The sequence below is a fragment of the Microtus oregoni genome, unplaced genomic scaffold, assembly GCF_018167655.1.
Source record: "Microtus oregoni isolate MIOR12 unplaced genomic scaffold, Mior012 000163F_ref0000286, whole genome shotgun sequence".
In the NCBI taxonomy this organism is placed as follows: Eukaryota; Metazoa; Chordata; class Mammalia; order Rodentia; family Cricetidae; genus Microtus; species Microtus oregoni.
The window spans coordinates 632745-654136 of NW_024544818.1; the positions used below are offsets into that span (position 1 = coordinate 632745).

The window sequence follows — 21392 nt, forward strand, 5'->3', positions numbered from 1 at the left end:
GATATGTGTTTAACTATGTTGATAGCAGCAGTGTTTGTCATAATCAGAATCTGGAAACAACCTAAATGCCCCTCAACTGAAGAATGGATAAGGAAAATGTGATGCATTTACACAATGGAGTACTGCACAGTGGAAAAAATAATGACATCTTGAATTTTGCAGGCAAATGGATGGAGCTAGAAAACATTATTTTGAGTGAGGTAACCCAGACCCAGAAAGACAATTATCACATGTACTCACTCATAAGTGGTTTTTAAACATAAAGCAAAGAAAACCAGCCTACAAATCACAATCCCAGAGAACCTAGACAATGAGGACCTTAACATAGAGCTAATTGACATGGAAAGTAGAAAAGACAAGATCTCCTGAGTAAATTGGAATCACAGGAACCTTGGGAGAGGGTTGAAGGGAAGGGGAGAGGCAAGAAGGGGAGCAGAGAAAAATGTAGAGCTCAATAAAAATAAAAAAAAATGCTTTCCTAGTCCACCTCTTCCTCAAACCAATTCTGCTTTCCTCCTGCCTTCAGACAGCAAGTCCCAAAGACATCCCAATAATCTTCCTACACGTAACCTGTAACGGAGCCTCAAAAGCAGTCCCTAGACTGGATTTGTGGCCTGTGTGAGCATTGGCTCTGAATCTGGGAAGTCTCCATTACAAATGACCCCAGGAGTCGGACAGTCCCCAGGGCGCAGTCACCTTCACAGAATTCATTTGCAGTTACTTGTGTATCCTTGCCCCACCCTCCAAGTTTTCCTTCGGAAATGTCTTTGGGACCCAAAGGGCAGGATGAGTTCAGTGACAGGAGACAGGCTGTGGCAGAGGTGTGGCATGGCCACACCTCTCAGGAGCAGAACTCAACCTGGGCATTTGGAAGAAGGCTTTCTAGTGGAGGAGCCATTTAAACTGAGTCTTGAAGGATGAGCAGAAGTTTGACAGGATGATAGGGACATGTGAGAGACATTTCAGACAGAAACCAGCATGCCAGGATGCATGAAAGAGTCTAAGATATAAGGTAATGGGGCAGTGAAGTGTAGGACAATAGAGGAAAATCATGCAAGGCCTTCTATAGCATGGTACTCTAGAAATGTCCATGGAATGAGTAGCACATTCCACTATGGGTCAAGCCACAGTCATTTTGTTTCCATTCCCACAAGTTTGAATTTACTATTCACTTTGTCTTTTCCCTCTGTTTTTAATTATTAATTAATTATCTAGGTTTTTTTTTTTTTTGAGTCAGAATCTCTCTATGTAGCCCTGACTGTCCTGGAACTTGCGTTGTAGACCAGGCTGTCCTTGAACTCAAAGAGATCTGTTTGCCTCTGTCTCCTGAGTACTGAAATTAAAGGTGTAAGCCACCAGGCCTGGTTGAAAAATTTTTAATGTTCTTTCTTTTTTCATTTTCATGTGTTTATGCCTCTCTCTCTCTCTCTCTCTCTCTCTCTCTCTCTCTCTCTCTCTCTGTGTGTGTGTGTGTGTGTGTGTGTGTGTGTGTGTGTACATGGAAATTTGAGGTTGCTGTTAGGAATCATCTTAGATCAATTTTTCACCTTATTTGTTGAGGCAGGGTCTCTCAACCAAACCCAGAGCTCATCGATATGGATAGTCTTCCCAACTAGCTTGCTCTGAGGAACCATGCATGTCTCTGCTTTCTGAGGCTAGAATTATAGGTGGGCCACCACACTTCCAACATTTACATGGATTCGAGGATCTGAACTCTAGTCCTCCTGTTGCATGACAATCACTGACACTGAGCAATCTCTCCAGTCCTATGTGTATATATGCATACACATATATACTTATATATGTACAACATATATTTAAATGCATTTATATAAAGTTAGGTATGGCAGTACACAAAATCCTAATACTCAGGAGGTAGAGGCAGGAGGACCAGGAATTCAAGGTCAACCCTGTCCACGTGGCAAGTCTGAAGACAGCCTGGTATACATAAAACTGCCCCAGAACTAAATAGGGTAAGCAGAGTGGGGTGATACACACCTATAATCTTAGCACTCAGGAGGTGGGGCGGGCAGATCTTTCTGAGTTGGAGGCCAGCCTTCTCTACATAGCAAGTTCTAGGCCAGCTAGAGTTACATAATGAGACCCTGTCTCAAAAAACTAAGTAAATAAATAAATAAGGTATTCCTCCTCTGGAATCCCTCCCACGCTTAAAGATGCTTTATGTTTTTCCTTAGTAAATATACATCTTCCCTGCTCAAAAAATTACAAAATAATAATGATATATTTATACTGAAAGAAATGCTACGTGACAACCTCCCCAAACAATGGCAACAACAAAGGATTAGAGAGATATATCAGTGATGGATCTTCGCAGGCACATGTTAGGTCCTGGTTTGACCCCCAGCATTGCCCAAACAAACATAGAAATGAGCAACATAAAAACAGAAAGCAAAGAAGTATCACTTGCCATAATTAGAAAGCAACTGTAAAAAGAAATGCAACAGAAACAGAGCACAGTAATTAAAATTCTGAGTAGATGCTGTCGCCTGTCCCTGTATTTGAGCCTGAGGCAGGTCTAGCTTTGTTAGAGCAGAAGATTAGCAAGCATTAGAGAGGTCAAAGAATAGTACCACACTGAGACTTTCTCCTTAAGGTAATCAGAAAGTGGGAGAGAGAATCATTTTCTCACCATGTAATTCAGTGTTCTTTACAGCAGCACTGTGTACCATGAAAATCGCCTTGGAAGCCCCCACCCCCACCACCCCCACACACACTGCCCACTGCGAGAAGTTGGTAAACAAGAAAAAGGCCTGACCATGTGGTGTCATCGCCGAGCTATGGCTTTGCCAATTGGCTCGGGAGCAATCACTTGGCTCAGCAAAGCTTTCCAAACGTATAGCTGCGGTGACCTTTATCCCAACACCACTAAGAAGGCAGCAGGAGTAGGGCTGCTCAGCGGACAGGACCCTGGGCATCCTAGACTCAGAGAATCAGAAGTGCTTTTAGAGAATCCCCTCCATCCCACATTGCAGCTGGGGAAATTGGGACAAAATGGGGAATATTATTTGTCCCAGGCCACAGAAAGCATTAGTGTTAGCAGTAGGGAGGCAGAAATGGAAAAAAATGGGGTAGAGATTACTACTTTGTTAGTGGTCCGAGTAGATGTTATCAGCAAGGCAGATTGGAACAGTGGAAGAAAAGCCAGCCCCAGGGCAGGAGAGCAGAAAGCTGCCGGGCATGATGTTGTCACACACCTGTAACTCCAGTGCTCCAGAGGCATGGGCAGATCCAGAGGCAGGGGCAGGAGATCCTCAAGTTTGAGGTCAGTTTGGGTTACACAGTGAGATTCTTTCCCAACAAAACAAACAAACAAACAAAACTACAAATCAACAACAAGAAAACCCAACAACCAGGCTCAACTCCTTGGCATGGGGCAGAAATTGAGGTGGGCCTTGGACAAGATGATTGGCAGTGTGGCAAGAGCAACCATAGAGATGCTCCGAAGGCCAGGACAAATTCAATAAGGGATCTGCTGGTCTGGGTAAAGTAACTAGACTTTGGAGTTTGACAGCCGGGGGTTGACCCCTGTTGCCATTTTCTCAATAGAAATGACTTTGAACAAGTCACTTAATTCCTTTTAGTCCAAGCCTCCTTGCTGGAGCGGAATGTGGTGAATGCCAGTACCTAGCTCACAGGATGGGACAGTCACATCAGGCGATGAGGCAGTGCTTCTGGTCCCAAGTCCACCACACCTTACTTAGCATCGCTCTCCTCCCTGTCTAGTGACTCGACCAGACCCCTGACAACACATTTTCTTCTTTCCTGGCTTTGTGTCCCAGCCCAGCTCTAGCCAATACCTCCAGGCTATTTGTTCTAACCCATGTTCACCAGCTGCCCCATTTACATTAGTTAGGGGGTCAAGAAGAGTACCTGCAGCTAAGAAAGTCAAGGTGTACACTTTAGAAAGTGGGACAGGGACCTTCTTCGCCTAGGGGCAGAGGGAATGGTGGATGCTTGAGAATGGAGGGATGGGCATCTCACTGGAAGAGGAGGCTGCTCTGGCCTTCCAGGTTGCTGGCTAGGCTAGCAGAGAATAAAGACAAACCTCGGGTCTCCTGTGGCGTTAGAAGGCAGAGCCTTCAGCAAGTCCCTCCATTAAAAGCTACAAGATGCAAGGTTAAATATAGCCCTTACCAGTTGTCTAGGACATAGATTTATGAAATGTCAGAGCGGTATTAGAGTGAGAAATAATCTTATCTCGATTCTGATTTTAGAGTAGAAAGGAGGCAGTAGAGAAGGAAAAAAAAGAAATGGGGACTTTCACCAGGGGGTAAGGGGAGGTGGCTGGAGGATTTGGAGCAGCAGGGTCTGTTTTTAAAAGACACCCTTGGCTATGGAGTGGGGAAAAGTGGTGGAGAGTGAAAGCGGGGAGCCCAGTGTGAGGGAGGGAATTGAGGGGGCTGCAACCAGAGGAGCAGCTGTGGAGGGAGGAGGAGGAGGCAACTGCAGGGTGGGGCTGGGCCGACATCCCAGGTGACAGCTGCCCCTCCTTCTTCTCCTTCCTGCAGAAGAGGAAAGCCATGCCTGCTTCCCGTCAAGGGCTGCAGCTCTGGCTGGGGAGAAGGCACTCCCCCTGCGAGGGTGCTGAATTTTTCCTCCTGCCTGATGCATCTATGCAGAGCCTGTCAGGAAACTCCTCCTGATCTAGAGGCCCCAATTGGGTCACATGAGACTTTACACGGACCCCATCTAGTTACGTTCCACACCCCACACACCCCCGCGACAACCCCTCAAAGACCTGAAGACGAAACACCACTTTCCTCTGATTTCTCCCCACGCGAGGCTGGGGAGAAATCAACTTCTTTTTGATTGCATCTCTCTGCTTTTCTAATCACTTTAGCTCATAAAGGCTTTCCAAGCCACAGAGGGCTGACTAGAGCCCCAGAGGCACCCCATGGACTTCTGTCCTGCTGGCTGCCTCCACTAAAACAGCAGCTTCCCAGATGTTTCCAGACACAGAGCTGCCATGTTACATTGCCCATTGTGGCCGGTCCTCTTCGCAGAAGCCAGACAAAGCTCCCAGTGTGACCCAGGACCCTGCGCTTATCTTGCTGCCAGGAGGTCTGACTTGAACTGATCTAGACAGCACGAGATGGCCAGGGGAGATGGCCAGAGATGAATACCCTTTACCTGCCTCTCCCAGAGACCATGCTTTGCAAAAGCAAATCCAGCATTTTAGTGTATTTCCAAGAGATAGGGTAAGTCCCCAAATTAAATGCAATTCAACTAAAAGCCTCAGAATCTACATTAAGATGACTTAAGGAAAATAAAAAAATATGCAAACTTGTGTGTGCATGTGCACGCAGGCGTGTATATATATACACACTCACACACGCATGCACGTGCATGCAATTCTTTGGTCACTTTTATAATCCCTTAAGATTCCAAGACGTTAGGGTTGGGATGTGATCGCATCCACCCTCTCCATATCCAGAAGCAGCCCATTTCAGCTCTGCTGTGCAACATCCCTTCCAAGTGTCCCTCCTGCCCTCCCCTGCACACCTCTAAAATTAGAGGTCTCTCTCCATTCTGGGACAGTACAGGCTACCACCACAGCATAAATCCTCCACCAAGAGCCCATAATCCCTTCCCCTCTCCTCTCTCCAAGTTGCCCATCCACCCCTCCCCTCTTCCACAACGACTCACCTCCCCGGCTCCAGAAGAGGGTGAGAGACTCGCCTCTTTCCATCCCAGTGGTGTGGATACGCAAGGATCCACTTTTAGCCAATCGTCACACAACAGAGAAGGGTGTGCCAGGCTCACTCTGGGAGCAGAGAGCCCAAGGGCTCCACGCTGTTCCAAACCTGTCCCTAGATTCCTTGGTAGAGTACCCAGAGTCACGTCCTTAGCCAGTTCCCCGCACTGTGGCTGGGTCAGTTTGGCCCCATCAATCACATTGCCCAGCGAAGTCCAGGTAAAGCAATTCTGGATTCAAAAACGGGAGTTTCGCTTTTCTTTTTTCTCACCTCTGGCTCTCCACCCACAAGCTCAATGGTTCTCTTTCCCCCAGGTCACAGCTGATGGACAGTGAGGGGAGCTGTCTGTGAGTTAGGCTTATCTTTCTCTAGGTAAGGATCTCAGCTCTCAGCCAAAGGCTGAGAACCAGCCTCATGGAGGGCTGACCTCCTGCTCAGCGGTCGTCCTACCGAGAGGGGAAATGAACAGGAACTGGCTGTCTGAGTCAGCGGCCTGGTCTATTGTCACTGTGCAGGCCCCTTCCTTCCCAGAGGAGAGACGTGCACAGAGATAGGCCCTATTTTTTGCAGGTCTCTGGAGCGCACACACTTTCCCTCTTGGCCTGGAATAAGTCTATAAACTATAGCTGGGTGTAACTCAATTCAGTCTCTCCAGCTCTTAGCAAGGACCTACTCCACGGCATCCTCACCACAGACAGAAGAACTAGATGGTAGTCCCATGTAACAGGCGAAGAAAGGGAAGCTCAACAAGAGACAGGGGCTCTCCGAAGGTACATGCGTCAGAAGGCAATGAGACTTGGAGCCCAAGCCCCTGTCTGTGGCATCAGGAGCAGACTCCTAACCTTCCTCTTGCTTCTTTTACCTCTGTCAGACAGTGGATCACAAATTCTAGCAAAGCCTGTTTCCCAGGGCACAAAGCATGAAGGAGTCGCTGGCTTTAAAGTACTGAACGCACAACTTGTTTGCATTTGTTTCTGTAGGTTTAGAAGGACAAGGACACAGAAGCAAGGCGTGTGAGTCAGGAGCCAATTACAAATGGACTCCTTTGTTACCCAGCACTAAATGGCTGGACTGGTGAAATGAGGACGGGCCAAGGACTGAGCCTGTGTCCAAGTAAACCATTTTCTAATCCAAACGGTGCACAGCTGGTTTTTGCCCACAGTGTGGGAGGAGATACCGTGTGAGCTGGGCTCTCATCTGTTCCTGATAGAGACACAGAGATGGGAATGCAGTTTGAGGGTTCTGGTGGTTGGGTGGCAATCACCTACATTAAGATTTTCAACTGCTTTAGCACAGGCTCAGGAGCTTGTTGGGCCTTACCTTCAGGCCCAATTTCTGTAGCACGGTAGAAAAACCATTGGCAAAAAGACTAAGGGACTCCATTTAAGAAAGACATTGCCTAGTGCCCTGGCAGTGATGAGGTGAACTCGGCAAAGGTGGCTTTGTAGAGGCCACATTGCAGCAGGTTAGAGAAGGGAAAGGAAGAGGACTGGGGATACCACTCGGCAAGTCTGGTTGTTGCTAGAGAGGAAAAAGCGACAGCCATAGGTGGAGAGACAAGCAAAGCTGCAGATGGTGTCAGATGCATGTCTGGATGGAATGAGGCATGGCTGTGCAGTCTGCTGGTCAACACTTTCCCCTGCTCCCTATAGGCTGTGCTTTATATGAGACCAATAAGACCAAGCCTTCTCAAGGGTAGAGCCCAGTTAGTTTGTTTGAAATCTCCCTAGGTTGAGAACCATCATGCAACATTCCCCCTGCCCCAGTGTCTTATTATGTAACCCAAGCTTACTTCGAGCTCACAATCCCCCTTCTATGTGTTGGGGTGACAAGCTGTGTCCCCATGTCCAGCTAGGGGAATTCTTGGGAGTTACTGAAATTCAGTGTTAAAGTGTGGCCACTGCAGAGGGGCAAAGCTGGGGTGCCCTCACACGGGCAGGTTTGTATAGGGGCTAAGATGACAGACTTTGGAAGCTCTGCCAACCAGGCTCAAATCTTGGCCTCTTCCTTTACTGCCTGTGTGTTCTTAGACAGGTCACCTAACCTCTCTAGGCCTCCACAGATTAGCTGCATAAAGCATGGTTTTAAACCTATACACTCCCTTTGAGAGGCAATAAAAACACATACACTATGCAGGTGTTGTCTTGACTGAGCTAATATCTGCTAATACTGCCTGGCTCAATGTGAGCTCTACTGGTGCTGGCCTACGGTTCTTGGAGCTCCTCCTAGGGCCTTATCTCAGCTATATTCCAGGCCTCTTTCCAAGGGTCAAGAAGGCTTCCCTTTGAAAATGTTGTTGGCCTTGCTCTTGGCTCAGGGATCTCAGTGGCTGTGACCTTTGGCCTGCCTTCACAGGCCTCAGCTTGTCACCATCCTCCCCAGCTGCAGCTACTTCTCACTTCAGGTCCCCCTGGGTCGGGGCTGGCTGCTGTTGGAGCTGCCATCCCATATAGTCGCTGTAGTTGCTCGAAGGCTCTAAAGATTAAAGTCCCAGTCGATATTAGCATTTTCCCCTACCACACCCCTGCTTAGATTTTGGGTGCTGTCAGGGTCAATGTCCCTGGGGAGGGAAATGGTGTGTGGAAGTTTCTGGAACACAGACTTTGCCTTTGAAGGTTGGAACCCTGGTAATGGTAGGGATAAAGAGCCACCATCATCCCCAGAGCCAGTAGTGTGACTTTTGGGTTCTGTGTATTACAACTGTCACTTGGTTGGCCTCCAGAAGAAATCTCAACTTTGGAAACTTTGCTCCTTTTCCCAGGCAGAGCCCCAGTTCCCCAGGTCAGGTCCCGGAGGAAGCAACACTGTGCAACCATGGGGTGAGATCAGAGGCAGGAGGGAAGGTGCCTAGGAAGTCAGAAATCTCCACGCCAGAGCTCAGAAGCAGAAGCAGGGGCTCCAAAGCCCAAGGGTCTTCAACAAGAATGACAGCCGCTCACATGTCACCCCTGATCACTCACAGGTGAGCCAAAGCACTCAAGGGAGCTGTATTCTGGATGGCGGACATCACTCACCTCCTGAGTGACCGAGGCAGCAGTGTATCTTCTCTGAGACAAGCTTTCAGGGCTGTAAATAGCATTGCTTACCCCTGTCCTAACCCCATAAGGAATTCTCAGAGGTGGCTCTGTGTCACCCTCCCCAATATCAGGAACAGGACTCTAAGTGACAGTGAGCAAGGTACGCCTAGGACCCCACATCCCTCCATCTGTGCTTGTGGAGAATTGAGCACAAGACTAACTTCGGAAACAAGAAATTTGCTGTTGAGAGAAACGAAGGTTGCATCCAAAGCCCATTTACTCCATAGGGACAATGATGGCACTTAGAAAGCTGCAGCAGCCCAAATCATTCAGAGATATTGCCCAAGGGTGACAAAGAGCTGACCCGTCAGCATGGAAGACCTCCTACCAGGGACTTCTTTATCAAATGTCACTGCTTTTCAGTGAGAGAACCTTGTCTAGTTTCTCCCATGTGGACTATGATTACATGCCATAGCCATTGTGTCCAGTGTCCACACAATGGGCCTGAGAAAACTCTAGAGGTCAAAAGGACAACTCGAGCGCAGCACAGGCAGCAGCAGGGAGGGGAGCAGCTGAACTGTTGCCCCTAGTAATCTCTGTAGCCGAGTGACCTTGGCAATATCACCTCAGTTCTGCCGGTCTTTAAATTGAAAGGTTGATGGAAAGTGAGTAGTTTCCAAACACACATCTCATTTTTATTAAAATACCTGGATTTCCCAGCTCTTCAATAAGCACAATAAAATGAAATAAAATGCCTGGGTTTCAACGTGGCAAGAGACAAAATGTCTGCTTTTTCCGTAGAAGACACTTCAATATTGACATGCAAAAATGTGATAATCATGAAGCTGGGGCTGAATGATGACGGATCGCCCAGCATGCCCAGGCCCTGGCTTCCATCGCCAGCACCAAACATATAATTTAAAGCTCTGTATTAGCCCAGCACTGTCTACTGCACCTCTGCTCACGACAGCTGAGTTATGGAACTAACCTAGGTGTTGAAACACAGGAGGGAAGGAAAACGTTGCATATGGAGACAGTGGGGTTGTTCAGCGAGAAAGAAGAACAAAGTGATGTCATTTGCTGGAAAAAATGGATGCAACTGGAGATAATCACATTAAGCAAATTAAGCCAGTCTCAGAAAGACAAATATGCAGCTTTCTCTCATTTGTGGTTCTGACATTTTTTACAGTCACATGAAATCAAGCCCATCTATACTGAATGAAAGCAGAAGGGAAATAGTCTAGGGAATGAGGGATAAACTGGAAGGGAGAAAGGGCTAGAAAAGGAAGGGTAGGTGTGTGGAGGTACTCAACGTATATAATGATACCTGCATGGAAATGTAAAATAAATAAGATGGATATGTCCATACACACACACTGTGCCCATCCAAGACTCCTTTATTGAGCTCAGGTAACTCCTGGAGACGCTTCCTACCCTGGGAGTCTTAAGTGGCTCACATGCATTGCTTACTACACAGTAGGTGTTTCTCATGCAGCACCTTGTCTCCTCCTATGAAGGAGGCACAGACCAAGGAGGCTGTGGACACTCTGAGAACTAAAGTCACTTGCCTAAAGACACACAACTCAGAACTGGTCAAGTCTGTCTGAGGATGTAAGCAACTGAGGACGTCTTCATTGTGTCCTTTACCACTTATTCAAACTTCTTTCCATAGAATTTCAGGAAAGGAGAAAAAAGAACATAACATATTCTAGATTATTCCTCCTCCAAGACTAAAACTAGAAAACTTCACTTGCCCAATCAAACTTCGGGAGCACCCCGTATTCACAGAAGACAAGGCATCCGCCATGTGAAGCCACTAGCAGCGTGGGTCCAGAATGGCCTTGGGGGTCAACAGAAGGGCACAGTAGGAACCAGTACCCGAGTCCGTTTTCTGAAGCTACACAAACTACTGCTGAAAGAAGGCTTCATTTAACTCATGTTTTGGAAGCTGAAAATACAAGCAAGATTAGGTGGTCTTATCTGTTTGGCCTTGTGGAAGCGCCTCTTTAGCTACGTCACAGCATGGCAAAAGGCATCGTGTGTGAGAAGGTTGGAGCACGTGTTGAGACAAGAAGTCTGAGGTCATAGGTCAGGCCTACTCTTATAACCATTTGCTCTTGTGGGGTCTAACCAGGGTCTCAAGAGAACTACCATAGTCTCCAGTAAGCGCACACTCCTGGTGATGTCAGTTCTATCACCTCAGCATTGCCATATTGAAGATCAGGCTTCCAGCACATGAACCTCCAGGGGACACATTTAAAGCATATCCAAACCATGACAGTACCTAACACGTTTTTTTGAGACAGGCCTTGGCTGTCCTAGAACTTGCTTTGTAAGCCAAGCTGGCCTCAAACTCAGAGACCTGCCTGCCTCTCCTCCTGGGTGCTGGGATCAAAGGTGTGCTCCACCATTACCTGGTGTGCCTAACAGTCTTTAAAAAAAGTATATGATAAAGCTTTACACCTGTGGTTCTCAACCTTCCTAATGCTGTGACCCTTCAGTACAGCTCCTCATGCTGTAGTGACCTCCAATCATAAAATTATTTTTATTGTTACTTTGCAACTGTAATTTTGCTACTGTTATGAATCATAAAGTAAATATCTGTATTTTATGATGGTCTTAGGTGACCCTGTGAAACAGTCATTCAACCCCAAAGGGGTCACGAACCACAGGTTGAGAACTGCTGCTTTACACTAGTCGGCATTTTATACCTCCCATGATCCTTTAAAACATCTTTGATAGTTTATTCTTGATCACATCTCTGGAAGGTGGTTAGGTGTTATTCTGTTTTTCTTTTTCAATTACTGGTTTTTCTTGGCAGGGTTTCTGTGTAAACCTGGCTGTCCTGGAACTTACTCTGTAGACCAGGCTGGCCTCAAACTCAGAGATCCACCTGCCTCTGTCTACCGAATGCTGGGATTAAAGGAGTGCAATACCCAGCTCACCTGTGTTATTCTTATCCTCATATCATCAATAAGGAAGCTGAGATTATGAGGCCTGGAATAAACACCTTCGTCTAAAGATGCAACATAAGGATCTGAGTCCATTCAAACATGGGCTACCCCAACTCATTCCAGCACACTCCCTAGCCCCCACTGAAGAAGACACCTGATTTTGTATGATGTCATTGAGGGCTTCTGCTGGGTCAGGAAGATACGATGTGGTTTCTCAGTGTGAGAATGACTTGCCAGTGTAATTGCTCTGTGTGTTAATGGTGTATATTATTCTTTGCACAAACCATGTAACACTGTTAATGGGAATCTAAGCGAAAGAGTCACCCACCCTGTACTTCACAATCAATCAAGTTTGCATTTCTCCACCATCCTGTTCTCACTCTTGACTTCAGGCAGAGATGGTTTTGTCTTGTATATTTTTATGTTCCGTATTTTTTAATTTTTTATTCTTGAGATTATGATCATGGCATTCCCCCTTCCCTTTTCCCCCTAAGTTTTATATTTTATAAGCATTGTCCATGTTGTGCAATAGTTTTCTTAATCTGCTCTCACACAGCTTCACCATATTGTGGTGAAGTTGGATGCTCTCAATTTAGTAATTTCCCTATAATTTGACATTAAGATGGCCACGATGCCTTTGTCACTTTGTTTGCTTTACACCTTCTTTCACTTCCTTCCAGATGTGGGTGTCACAGTTTGACTATGACATGTCCTGCAGCAGGCTTATGTGTTTTGTTCTGTCTATAGTTGGCAGTGCTATTTAGTGAGGCGGAATTTTAGGCTGTGTGGTGACCGGAAGGAGGGTTCTACCTGGTTTCCACCCGGTCCCTTCCCCATGCTCTGCATCCGGCCCCCATAGGTGGAGAACTTGCTCTCCACATGTTTCCATCATGACATCCATGCGCTGAGCCCCCCAAGCTACGAACTAAAGCTGTTCTCTTGGGTGTTTTGGTCACAGATGTGCAAAATAACTAATGCAATTAGTACCACGATGGGCACCGACCTTTAGGGACCACACCTTTGCTATAAGCCTATGTGTCAGTTTTAGGAGGCAAGGATTTCTGGGAAATATTTTTGTTCACTGGCCTAGAATTTTAACCCTTTCCATGTGTTCCAATGGAATCATTAGGAAATATGTCTTTAGGAAGAAGGACCCCAGAGGAAGAGGTGCAAGTAATTTGACTTCCTGCTAAGTCTCTGTCATTTGCCTTCCATTATGATAGCAAGGATGCTGTAAATTCAATAAATTTGTAAAGATGAAAGAGTCAGGTCAACTATAAAAATGCCTTGAAAATGCAACCGAATGATTCCTTCATTTCGTTTCAATATAGAAAAGAGAACAGGGTCACTGTTCTCACAGTATTCACCTGTGGGGAGGGGACGCTGGAAGCCAGCATTGATACCAGGAGTCGTGGGACCTGAAGCCTCTCTCCGGACACCTACTTTAGGCTTAAGAACAAGAATCTCACTTTCTTGATAGTTCGGGCATCCCCTGCTCTAGTTTCTGGACCCAACACAGAGCCTCATGAGTTCAATTATTGCAACAATACAAATGTGCTATCAAACAGACATATGGTAGGACTTCTACCAAGCTGGGCATTGCAGTCTTTGTTGCTATAGAGATTTGCTCATCCTACCAGAACGGAGCCATGGTCTCCTTTTTCCACAGCACCCAGTCTCCAGGGTTACTAACTCCTGTCACAGCTACAAAGATGATGAGAGGCACATGACATGCCATAATAGGTCCCGCTCAAAAGGCAGACAGACATGAGCTCGAGTTTCCCTTCTACATCTTGTATCAGACCGTGTTACAAGACCTTGTTATCAGACCACGGGACCGCCCTTGCCCTTTTCTTCTCATTTTTTCATCTGTAAAAAGGCGTCGATAATCCATCCCTGGTAGCTGTTCGCAGGGTTAAGGAGTGGATGTAAAGTGTTGGCATGTAATAGGTGTGTGATGAATACAAGGTCCCTCTAGCTTCTCAGCAAGGTACTAGTTCAAGTGAATGGCTCCCATGTGGCAAGCCATGCATATGCTAGGGAGTAACAGTGCCACAAGCACACATTAACTACTGCGCCACAAACAGAATAACAGGGTGGTAGAGCCGCATCTGATCAAGAAGTGACAGGCTTGAGGGCTTGTGAGAAATCATTTCCAGATTGTGAAGCTGCCAGAGAAGCTTTCTCCCCTCCAAGCAGCCTACTATGTTCTACGGTCCTGCTGGGATTCCACATGATGCTACTGTCTCTCCACATCCCACCTCTCCTACTAGGCAAATGATTTTTTCCCCATCCAGTGATACCAACTGCTGAGCTTAGTGGCTGCTCCTGGTATTCTCTGAAACACGCAGGGGCCATTTCTGTCTCCAGCTTGAGAGCAACAGCCCACAGTGTTCCCCCTCCTGCGATCATCACTCTTCCCCATTTGGAAAGCTTTCCAACCTAGCTCATACTCCATTCTCACAACTCCCTGCCAGGGCTGCTAAGAGTCCCCTCCAAGGATCCCTGACTGTTTAACAAAAGATAGAAAAAGCCAGGGCAAGTGACTCGCTTAAGATCAGCCTGCAGGTTCATGGGCAAGAAAGCCAGGAGTTCTAGTCATGGGCTCACTCTCATTCCCAGATGTGCAGTTTTGAAATCCGTTTAAGCCCGCGAAGCCAACTCCAGCACGGGGAGCAGAACTCAAGGGTAGAGCTGCTTGCCTAGTCTGCCAAAGGCTGCTATGCTCAACACCCAGTACTGCATTAAGTAAATGAATGAACAGCAAGTACAATACCAAGTGTAGTGGTGTTCACCTGGAATCTCAGCACTGGGGAGGCTAAAGCAGGAAGAGCAGGAGTTCATGACCACTCTTGGCTGCAAAAGGAGCTCGAAGTCAGCACGAAGTACAAAGTAAGACTACATTTCAAAAATAAATAAGGACGCAAATAACAGTTCCACACTGATAGAATTGTGGAAATGTATCGAGTGTATCTAAAGGAAAGAGTGGCGAAGGAGGGAGACTAGAGGAGGAAGGTTTCAGAGAAGAGATGACATTAGACAAGGATGAACAGGGAGTCGCCACAAGACAATAGTGGTTGGAAGCTACACTCCAAGCAGAGGAAAACAATTTCAGCAAATCACAGAAATGGTGAATGGGTGACTTTGGGAATGAAGAAGCCATTCGAAATTACTGCATCATCAAGTGTTGGGTGAGAAGTGACGGCAGGTGAGATTGGGGAAACAGGCAGGCTCCAGGCATGGAGGTCACTAAAATGTGCCAAGCAACATACGCTTTATCTCAGAAACTGTTTTCTGCTCAAAGTTCAAGCATTATTTTTTCAGTTTCTCAACTTTAGCCTTTTCCACACAGCGAGAATTCTATTAATCATTTTATCCAAAGAGACTCACTTTACAAGTGCTTAACCTTACCCTAATAAAAACTATGGGAAACCAGAGTTTGAAACACTATGTAGACTTTTCTAATATGCGTTACAATGCCTACAGAACTGAAAGGTAAGAGCTTTCTTCCCCAGCATCCACGATAATCCTCAGGCCACTTGGGATCTACCTCCACAGCAGGGAAACAGTCTTGATACTCCCACTCCAAAGTTAGCAAGATTCGGACCCACCACAAGAAAGTACTATGGTGGCTATTAGGTTAGCTAAGAGAAGATCAGAGGCAAAGGCCAGGAGTCAGTCCTAGAACAGACAAGAGTGGACACTGGCAGTGCACAAAAGGAACGGGGGCTATGTCTCAGGAAAAGTCTTAGCAACAAATGATTGTCAGGTAGAGGTCTGGGTGGATGCGCAAATAAAACAGTGAGATCAGTAAGAATAGAGCGACGGATAAGTCCTAGGTTCTTAGTTTGCTTTCCTAGAAGGATGCTGATGCCATTAAGAGAAAAACGGGAGAAAGGGAACCAAGAAGGCAAAGGATGGAGCAAGCTGTGCTCAGCGAGTGTGGGTACTCCTGGGACATTAGGTTGGAACTGGAGCAGTGGGTTATGTTAGTCTTGGCAGGAGACGGAGATACAGGGGTCAAGCCTATAGAGTGGTTTCCTCGGGGTAGCCTAGGTTGCTAAGGGAGAGGTGCAGAGTGGGAGGAAAAGCAGGCCTAAGCCACAGCTCTTAGGACAGGACACTTTCTTCTAATGATAGGAGAAAGAAGGAAGGCTTTCCTGGTCACTGCAGGGCTTCCCATAGGCAGGCTCTCAGCTTTTCGCTAAGAGCATGGCTGATTGCACCTTTCTCCCTCTGAGCAGCCTGTGAGGCTCTATGGGCAAGGGATGGGCAACTGAACCCTTACTCTTTAGGTCTGCCCAGTGGGAGGGAGTTTTTCCTGCAGGCTTCTGGGGCTGCCTAGAGACAGCAAGTGAGCAGGCATGGTCCTCTGTCAGGAGGTGGAGGGTACTAGGGAGAGAGAAGGGGCCATGAGGCCACCTCCTCATGCTGCCAGAGGCTGCTCTGGTAGTTACTGCCTAGCAGGATGACCCTGGGCTGGGACAGACACTGAAAACACAAAGCAACTGCTAAGAAATGAAACAACAGCCAGTAACTGCCCACATTTTGAACACTGGCAAGTGGAAAACTCTCCTCCAGTTCCTGGACAAAGCTGCACAAAACATCACCATGTAATGCCTGCAGGTCCTGAGCCTCCAGTTCCATGGCAGAGAAGACAGATGCTACAAGGTGGTGGCTAGGCCATTTACCTGCTAATATAGCCTTAAAAGAGTGTTCTCAGAATATTACAAAGAAAAGCCAATACTCAGAATCTTGTCCTTGACTTAGTCCACCAAAGGAGCCAATTCAGTGTACCCAGAAGTCCAAAACAATAAATACTCTTCTTAGCAGGCTCCAGGAGTGAGGCTCATCAGCATGGCCTCTTGAACTTCTTGTAGCTGCTCCCCGTCCCCCCTGCAAACCTCCTGCAAGCTCCTCCACTTCTAGAGCTGCCACTATAACCAGCCTTAGACAACTGCGGTCACATCCACAGCCAGCAGAGCCCCAGGACCAGATAGAGACATCCTCTGTGCTTGAGAATGGCACTGACCCATCTACGACTTTCTACGCTAAACTTGGGCTACACTTCCCTTTCCTTCCCATTGACCTGGATAGTGGATGAAAGCTTCCCAAATGGGCACAGAGGAAACTCTGGGCTCTTCTGGGACTCTGTGTGAGGGGGAGGGAAAAATGGGGTTCTGCCAAGAGAGCAGGGCTGGGGATGCAGCTCAGTGGTGGTGTACTTTGCTGAATATGTCTGAGGCCCAGGTTCCAAAAGTGGGGGAGGAGGATAAAAGTTAAGTTGTTAGGGGTAGGAATAAAACAGTTTTCTCCACAGTCCTCTTGCAGTGCAAAGGCAAGCTAGCAAAAGTTGTCTCCACGCCCTAATCCCCACACTGTGAGGTTTAGGAAGAAGTTGGGGGAAAACTATGCCAGCACCCTTGAGTCCACCTCTGGAGGGACACAGAGGACAAAGAAGAGCACATTGAAAGTAGGAGGACAACAGACTCCAGACTGTCCAATGCGCCCCTCTGTCCACGCAAGTCCAGTATCTCAGTAAGGGCTGGGGCCAGGAGGTGGGGGGCAGGGCATTACACAGCAAGAAACAGCCTCATTTGGCTCACTCAGAGCAGGCAGCAGCTGAGGTAGAGCCCAGAGAGGTGTAGGTGCACACGTGTGGGGCGGGGCTGGGGGCTGGGAGAGCCGGAGGTTTGAATAACAAAGGAGACTCCTGAAGGGTAAGCCGTGCAAGGCTCCAGGGAGAAAGCACAGTGCTAGCAATAAACTTCAGTCGCTGGCGCTCCAGCCACCTTCCAGAGGCTGCAAGGAGTTGCTGGCTAAGGAGCCAGCTCCTGCCTGCTCAGGGAGCTCAGACTTATGCAATTCAGCCTGGTACTGGAGTAAGGGAGCTGGGAGTTCACCCCGAATCTCCCTCAGGCTCTCTCCCCGCCCCCTGCCAGCCCCTGCAAGTCACGCCAAAGGTCAGGGGCCCTGTGAGCCAGGGAGGCCCTGGCTAGAGAAGCCCGGGGGGAAAAGGAGGGAAGGAAAGAGAGTACCTGTTGCTGAATGCATCCTGCTGCTTTGGCTCTTACTCCTCGGTTGCTTGTGGTGAGAGTTGCCCATCATTCTGTTCTGGACTGGCAGCCACCGCGGCCGCCGCGCCACCGCCTCCTTCTCCTCCTCCTCCTCCTCCTTCTCCTCCTCCTCTTCCTCCTCCTCGACCTGTGCTCCTCCCCAGGTGCTTACATCACCTCAGCTTTGCTTCTTACACACATGTCTCTTCCAAATCCCACTTGTGCCCTTGGCACAGTATTGTCCAGATCTGAACCTCTTACTTGGACTAGAGCCTGCTAGGGCTCTTCTCTCTCTCTCTCTCTCTCTCTCTCTCTCTCTCTCTCTCTCTCTCTCTCTCTCTCTCTCTCTCTCTCTCTCTCTCTCCTCCCTCGCTCCCTTCCTCCCTCTCTATCCCCTCCCCCTTGCTCAGCGCTCCTGTCAGGTCTAGCAGCCCAGGTTCCAAAAAAGAACCCTAGCAAACCCTGAGTGCAAGCCCCACCTCATCCGAATCTGCACATGGGGCCAGCCCCCGCAACCCCCGGGACCCGACTCGTTTGCCCTTACTGTCCCTGGCTGCCTCTGCTCTCAGAGCTGTCATTCCTGCTGCCGCTTGCTCTCTGGATCTGCAGAAGCTTGCAGGAGCGAGGGGCCAATAACAGAGCCTCATCCATGAGTGTGACAAGGACCAGTGAAGGAATGTGCTACCCAGGAATTCTAAGTGACACAGCTCCCTGTTCCACTGGGGGACGGATCCAGTTCTGTGACAGCTGCCAGTGCGTTCTGGGCGCCAGTCCTAAGAGAAACCTGAAGAAATTTGGGCAAAGCATGAGGCTTCCAGGCTGCAGGCTTGGCGCTAGCACACCCAGACGCCTCTGGAATGCCCAATGCGGCCACCAGGGTACCTGCTTCCTAGTCAGACACACCTGAAGCCTCACTCCACTCTCCCCTCCCTTGCCTGCTTTGCCTTCCCATGGGAGGGCAGAGCCAGCAGCCCAGAGATTCACAGACTGGAACTGGGACCCTCGGCAGCCAATGAGAAGGCTCTTTTCATGTCCCACAGAAAATCCATGCGCGCGCCGCATGCGCGCGCTCTCACACACATATGCAGCAGCCTGTCGCGAGTGCTGCAGCCCTGTGGGATAAGTGACAAGGGGCAGGTGGTGCTGGCTCAGCAGCCTGTTCCAGCCCCACAGTCTGGCAGTAAGCTAGGGCCATCGGTCCTGGAATCAAGTCTGCAGGAGACAGACAGCCCTGAGTCACTTAGGCGAGTAGTAAGACTGTTCAGTGCTGATGTCATCAGACACAGAGACAGGGGTCCCGCCTGTCATAATCACAGCCACAGAGCATTGTGGGCGTGGGTCAGAGCTTTCTGATTTGGGGACAAGACATCTAAAACGAGATCCATTCACACATCTGTCCACATTCCCCCTATTCAACTGTTAATTTAGGCGTTCTGAGAACAGTTCCTAGGCATCTGCTCTACCCAAGCCCTATGCTATTAGTAGGGGCAAGGGGCATAAGTCACCTAGGAGGGGCGACTGACACATCAAAAGGCGATGACAATGAAGAGAAGAATTAACGGAGTTAAAGGAGAATCAGAGAAAAAATGCTTCCATCTGGAAGGGCTGAGGTGTACATTAGGCAGGATGAAGAGGTGACTAGAAAAGGAAAGAGCATACTGGTAACCCAGGGACAGCAAGCTCCAGGGACCCAGCTGACAAGGGTCTCTTCAAGCTTCAGCAAATTCACAAACATCCCTCAGACTATTGACCTAGCAAGGAAGAAAGTGCAAAAACAAAAACAAAACACCAAAGTGCAACAAGATGAAACCCCTCCTTGGGCTTTGCAGCTCACTGTGGAATGTGACAAGACGTCTCCAATGTCACCAACAGGAGACCAAAGTAGGCGTTTAAAATAGGGAAAGAGCCCCAGAGCAAGTAGGAAGTACCCAGAGTGAAGCATCTTGGGAAAATAGATTTATGAATGTGATTTTTGCAAATCATGGAGATTAATGAACCTGGTAAAAATCCTGAAGGTGATAAGTGAATAACTGAAATTTGGGAAACATTTGGTTCTTGTTTTTTTTAAATATCTTTATGCAAGGTCTTAAGTACGAGTCTTTGGAGGTTCAAAATTGTAAAAATGGACTAAAATTAAGCTCAGAGAAACCTATAAAGGTGATCATGGCATTGTGAGTTAATTGCAGAGTGTGAGGCACATTCTGAAAGTTGAAACAGAATAAAATTCAACTGAGTCTACACATGGGACTCCAGATTATATCCTCAATGAAGTGAGGGAGCATGAGCAAAAAAAGATGAGGTTTGAAAGTGTTCAGAGAGAAGATGGGCAAGAGGGGATGAGGAATGGATGGATGGATGCATGGACGGATGGATGAACACAAACTGAATACACTTGTGTACTCATTGCCCTGAGCCAGAAGTTGAATACAGGGTTGGAGAATTGGTTCAGTGGTTAAGAGCACTGGCTGCTATTGCAGAGGACCCAGGTTCAATACCTAGCATCCACACGGTGGCTCATAACCATCTGTGACCCCAGTTCCAGGGGAGCTGATGCTCTCTTCTGATCTCCTTGAGTGCCAAACATGCATGCAGTGCAATACATACGTTCAGGCAAAATACACATAAAATAAAATGAACCAATGTTGTACAAATTTTAATTTAAATATGACTAGGGACTCCAGAAGCCGGCCCCAAAGCATTTTTTTTTTTCAGTGCTAGGGATGGAAACCAGGGCCTGGTGAGCAAGGTAAGTGGCTGACCACTGGCTACATCCTCAGCTCTTCAAAGTACAGTTCAAATTCATCATCACAAATCTTTCTCACCACAGCCCTGTTGGACAGGTGTTGCTCAAATTCACTCTACCGAATCCGAATAGAGGCTAAGAGACCGGGACAGCTTGGTCAAGATCTCTATATAAACTGGCTGGAAAGAAGATATTCAAAAGAGACTCATGTGCCCATCCCCTTGGCAATCAGATGATTGAGACAATAATCCCAAGCAACTGGAATTTCCTCAAGAAGACCATGCTATACAGTGGAAAGATGAAGTACTGGTGTCCGCCAAAAGGAAGAATTTGTCTCGCAGCGCAAAATTTCACACACTTCTCACAACTAATCAGACTCCCTTTCTGGATAGAGACTGGACCATTTATGAGTCAGTACTGTGTGGGAGCAGGCCTGGAACAGGACTGGTTAGTTATCGTGTTCGCCATTTTGTCAACTTCACACACATTAGAGTCTCTTGGAAAGAGAATCCTCAGCTGAGAAAGTGCCTCCATTAAATTTGTCTGTAGATAGATCTGCAGGGCCATTTTCTTGATCAGTGATTGATGTGGGAGAGACCTATCAGTGGGGAGGAGTGCCATCCCTGGGCTGGTGGTCCTGGGGTGTATAAGAAAGCAGGCTGACATCCCACTAAAATCAGGAACACGACAAGGATGTCCACTCTCTCCAAACCTCTTCAATATAGTGCTTGAAGTTCTAGCAATAGCAATAAGACAACATAAGGAGATCAAGGGGATTCGTATTGGAAAGGAAGAAGTTAAGCTTTCGTTATTTGCAGATGATATGATAGTATACATAAGCGACCCCAAAAATTCTACCAAAGAACTCCTACAGCTGATAAACACCTTTAGTAATGTGGCAGGAT

General features: G+C 47.6%; 1 protein-coding gene across 1 annotated transcript in view; it reads right to left on the reverse strand.

Moving 5' to 3' along the window:
* Window positions 1-17839, reverse strand: part of LOC121445187 (NHS-like protein 2) — a 96406-nt gene extending 78567 nt beyond the window's left edge. Inside the window, exon 1 of the mRNA XM_041647192.1 lies at window positions 17727-17839. Within this exon, the coding sequence (XP_041503126.1) occupies window positions 17727-17796 (70 nt within the window). The 5' untranslated portion in view covers window positions 17797-17839. The remainder of the gene's footprint in view (window positions 1-17726) is intronic.
* Window positions 17840-21392: the final 3553 nt, after the last annotated feature.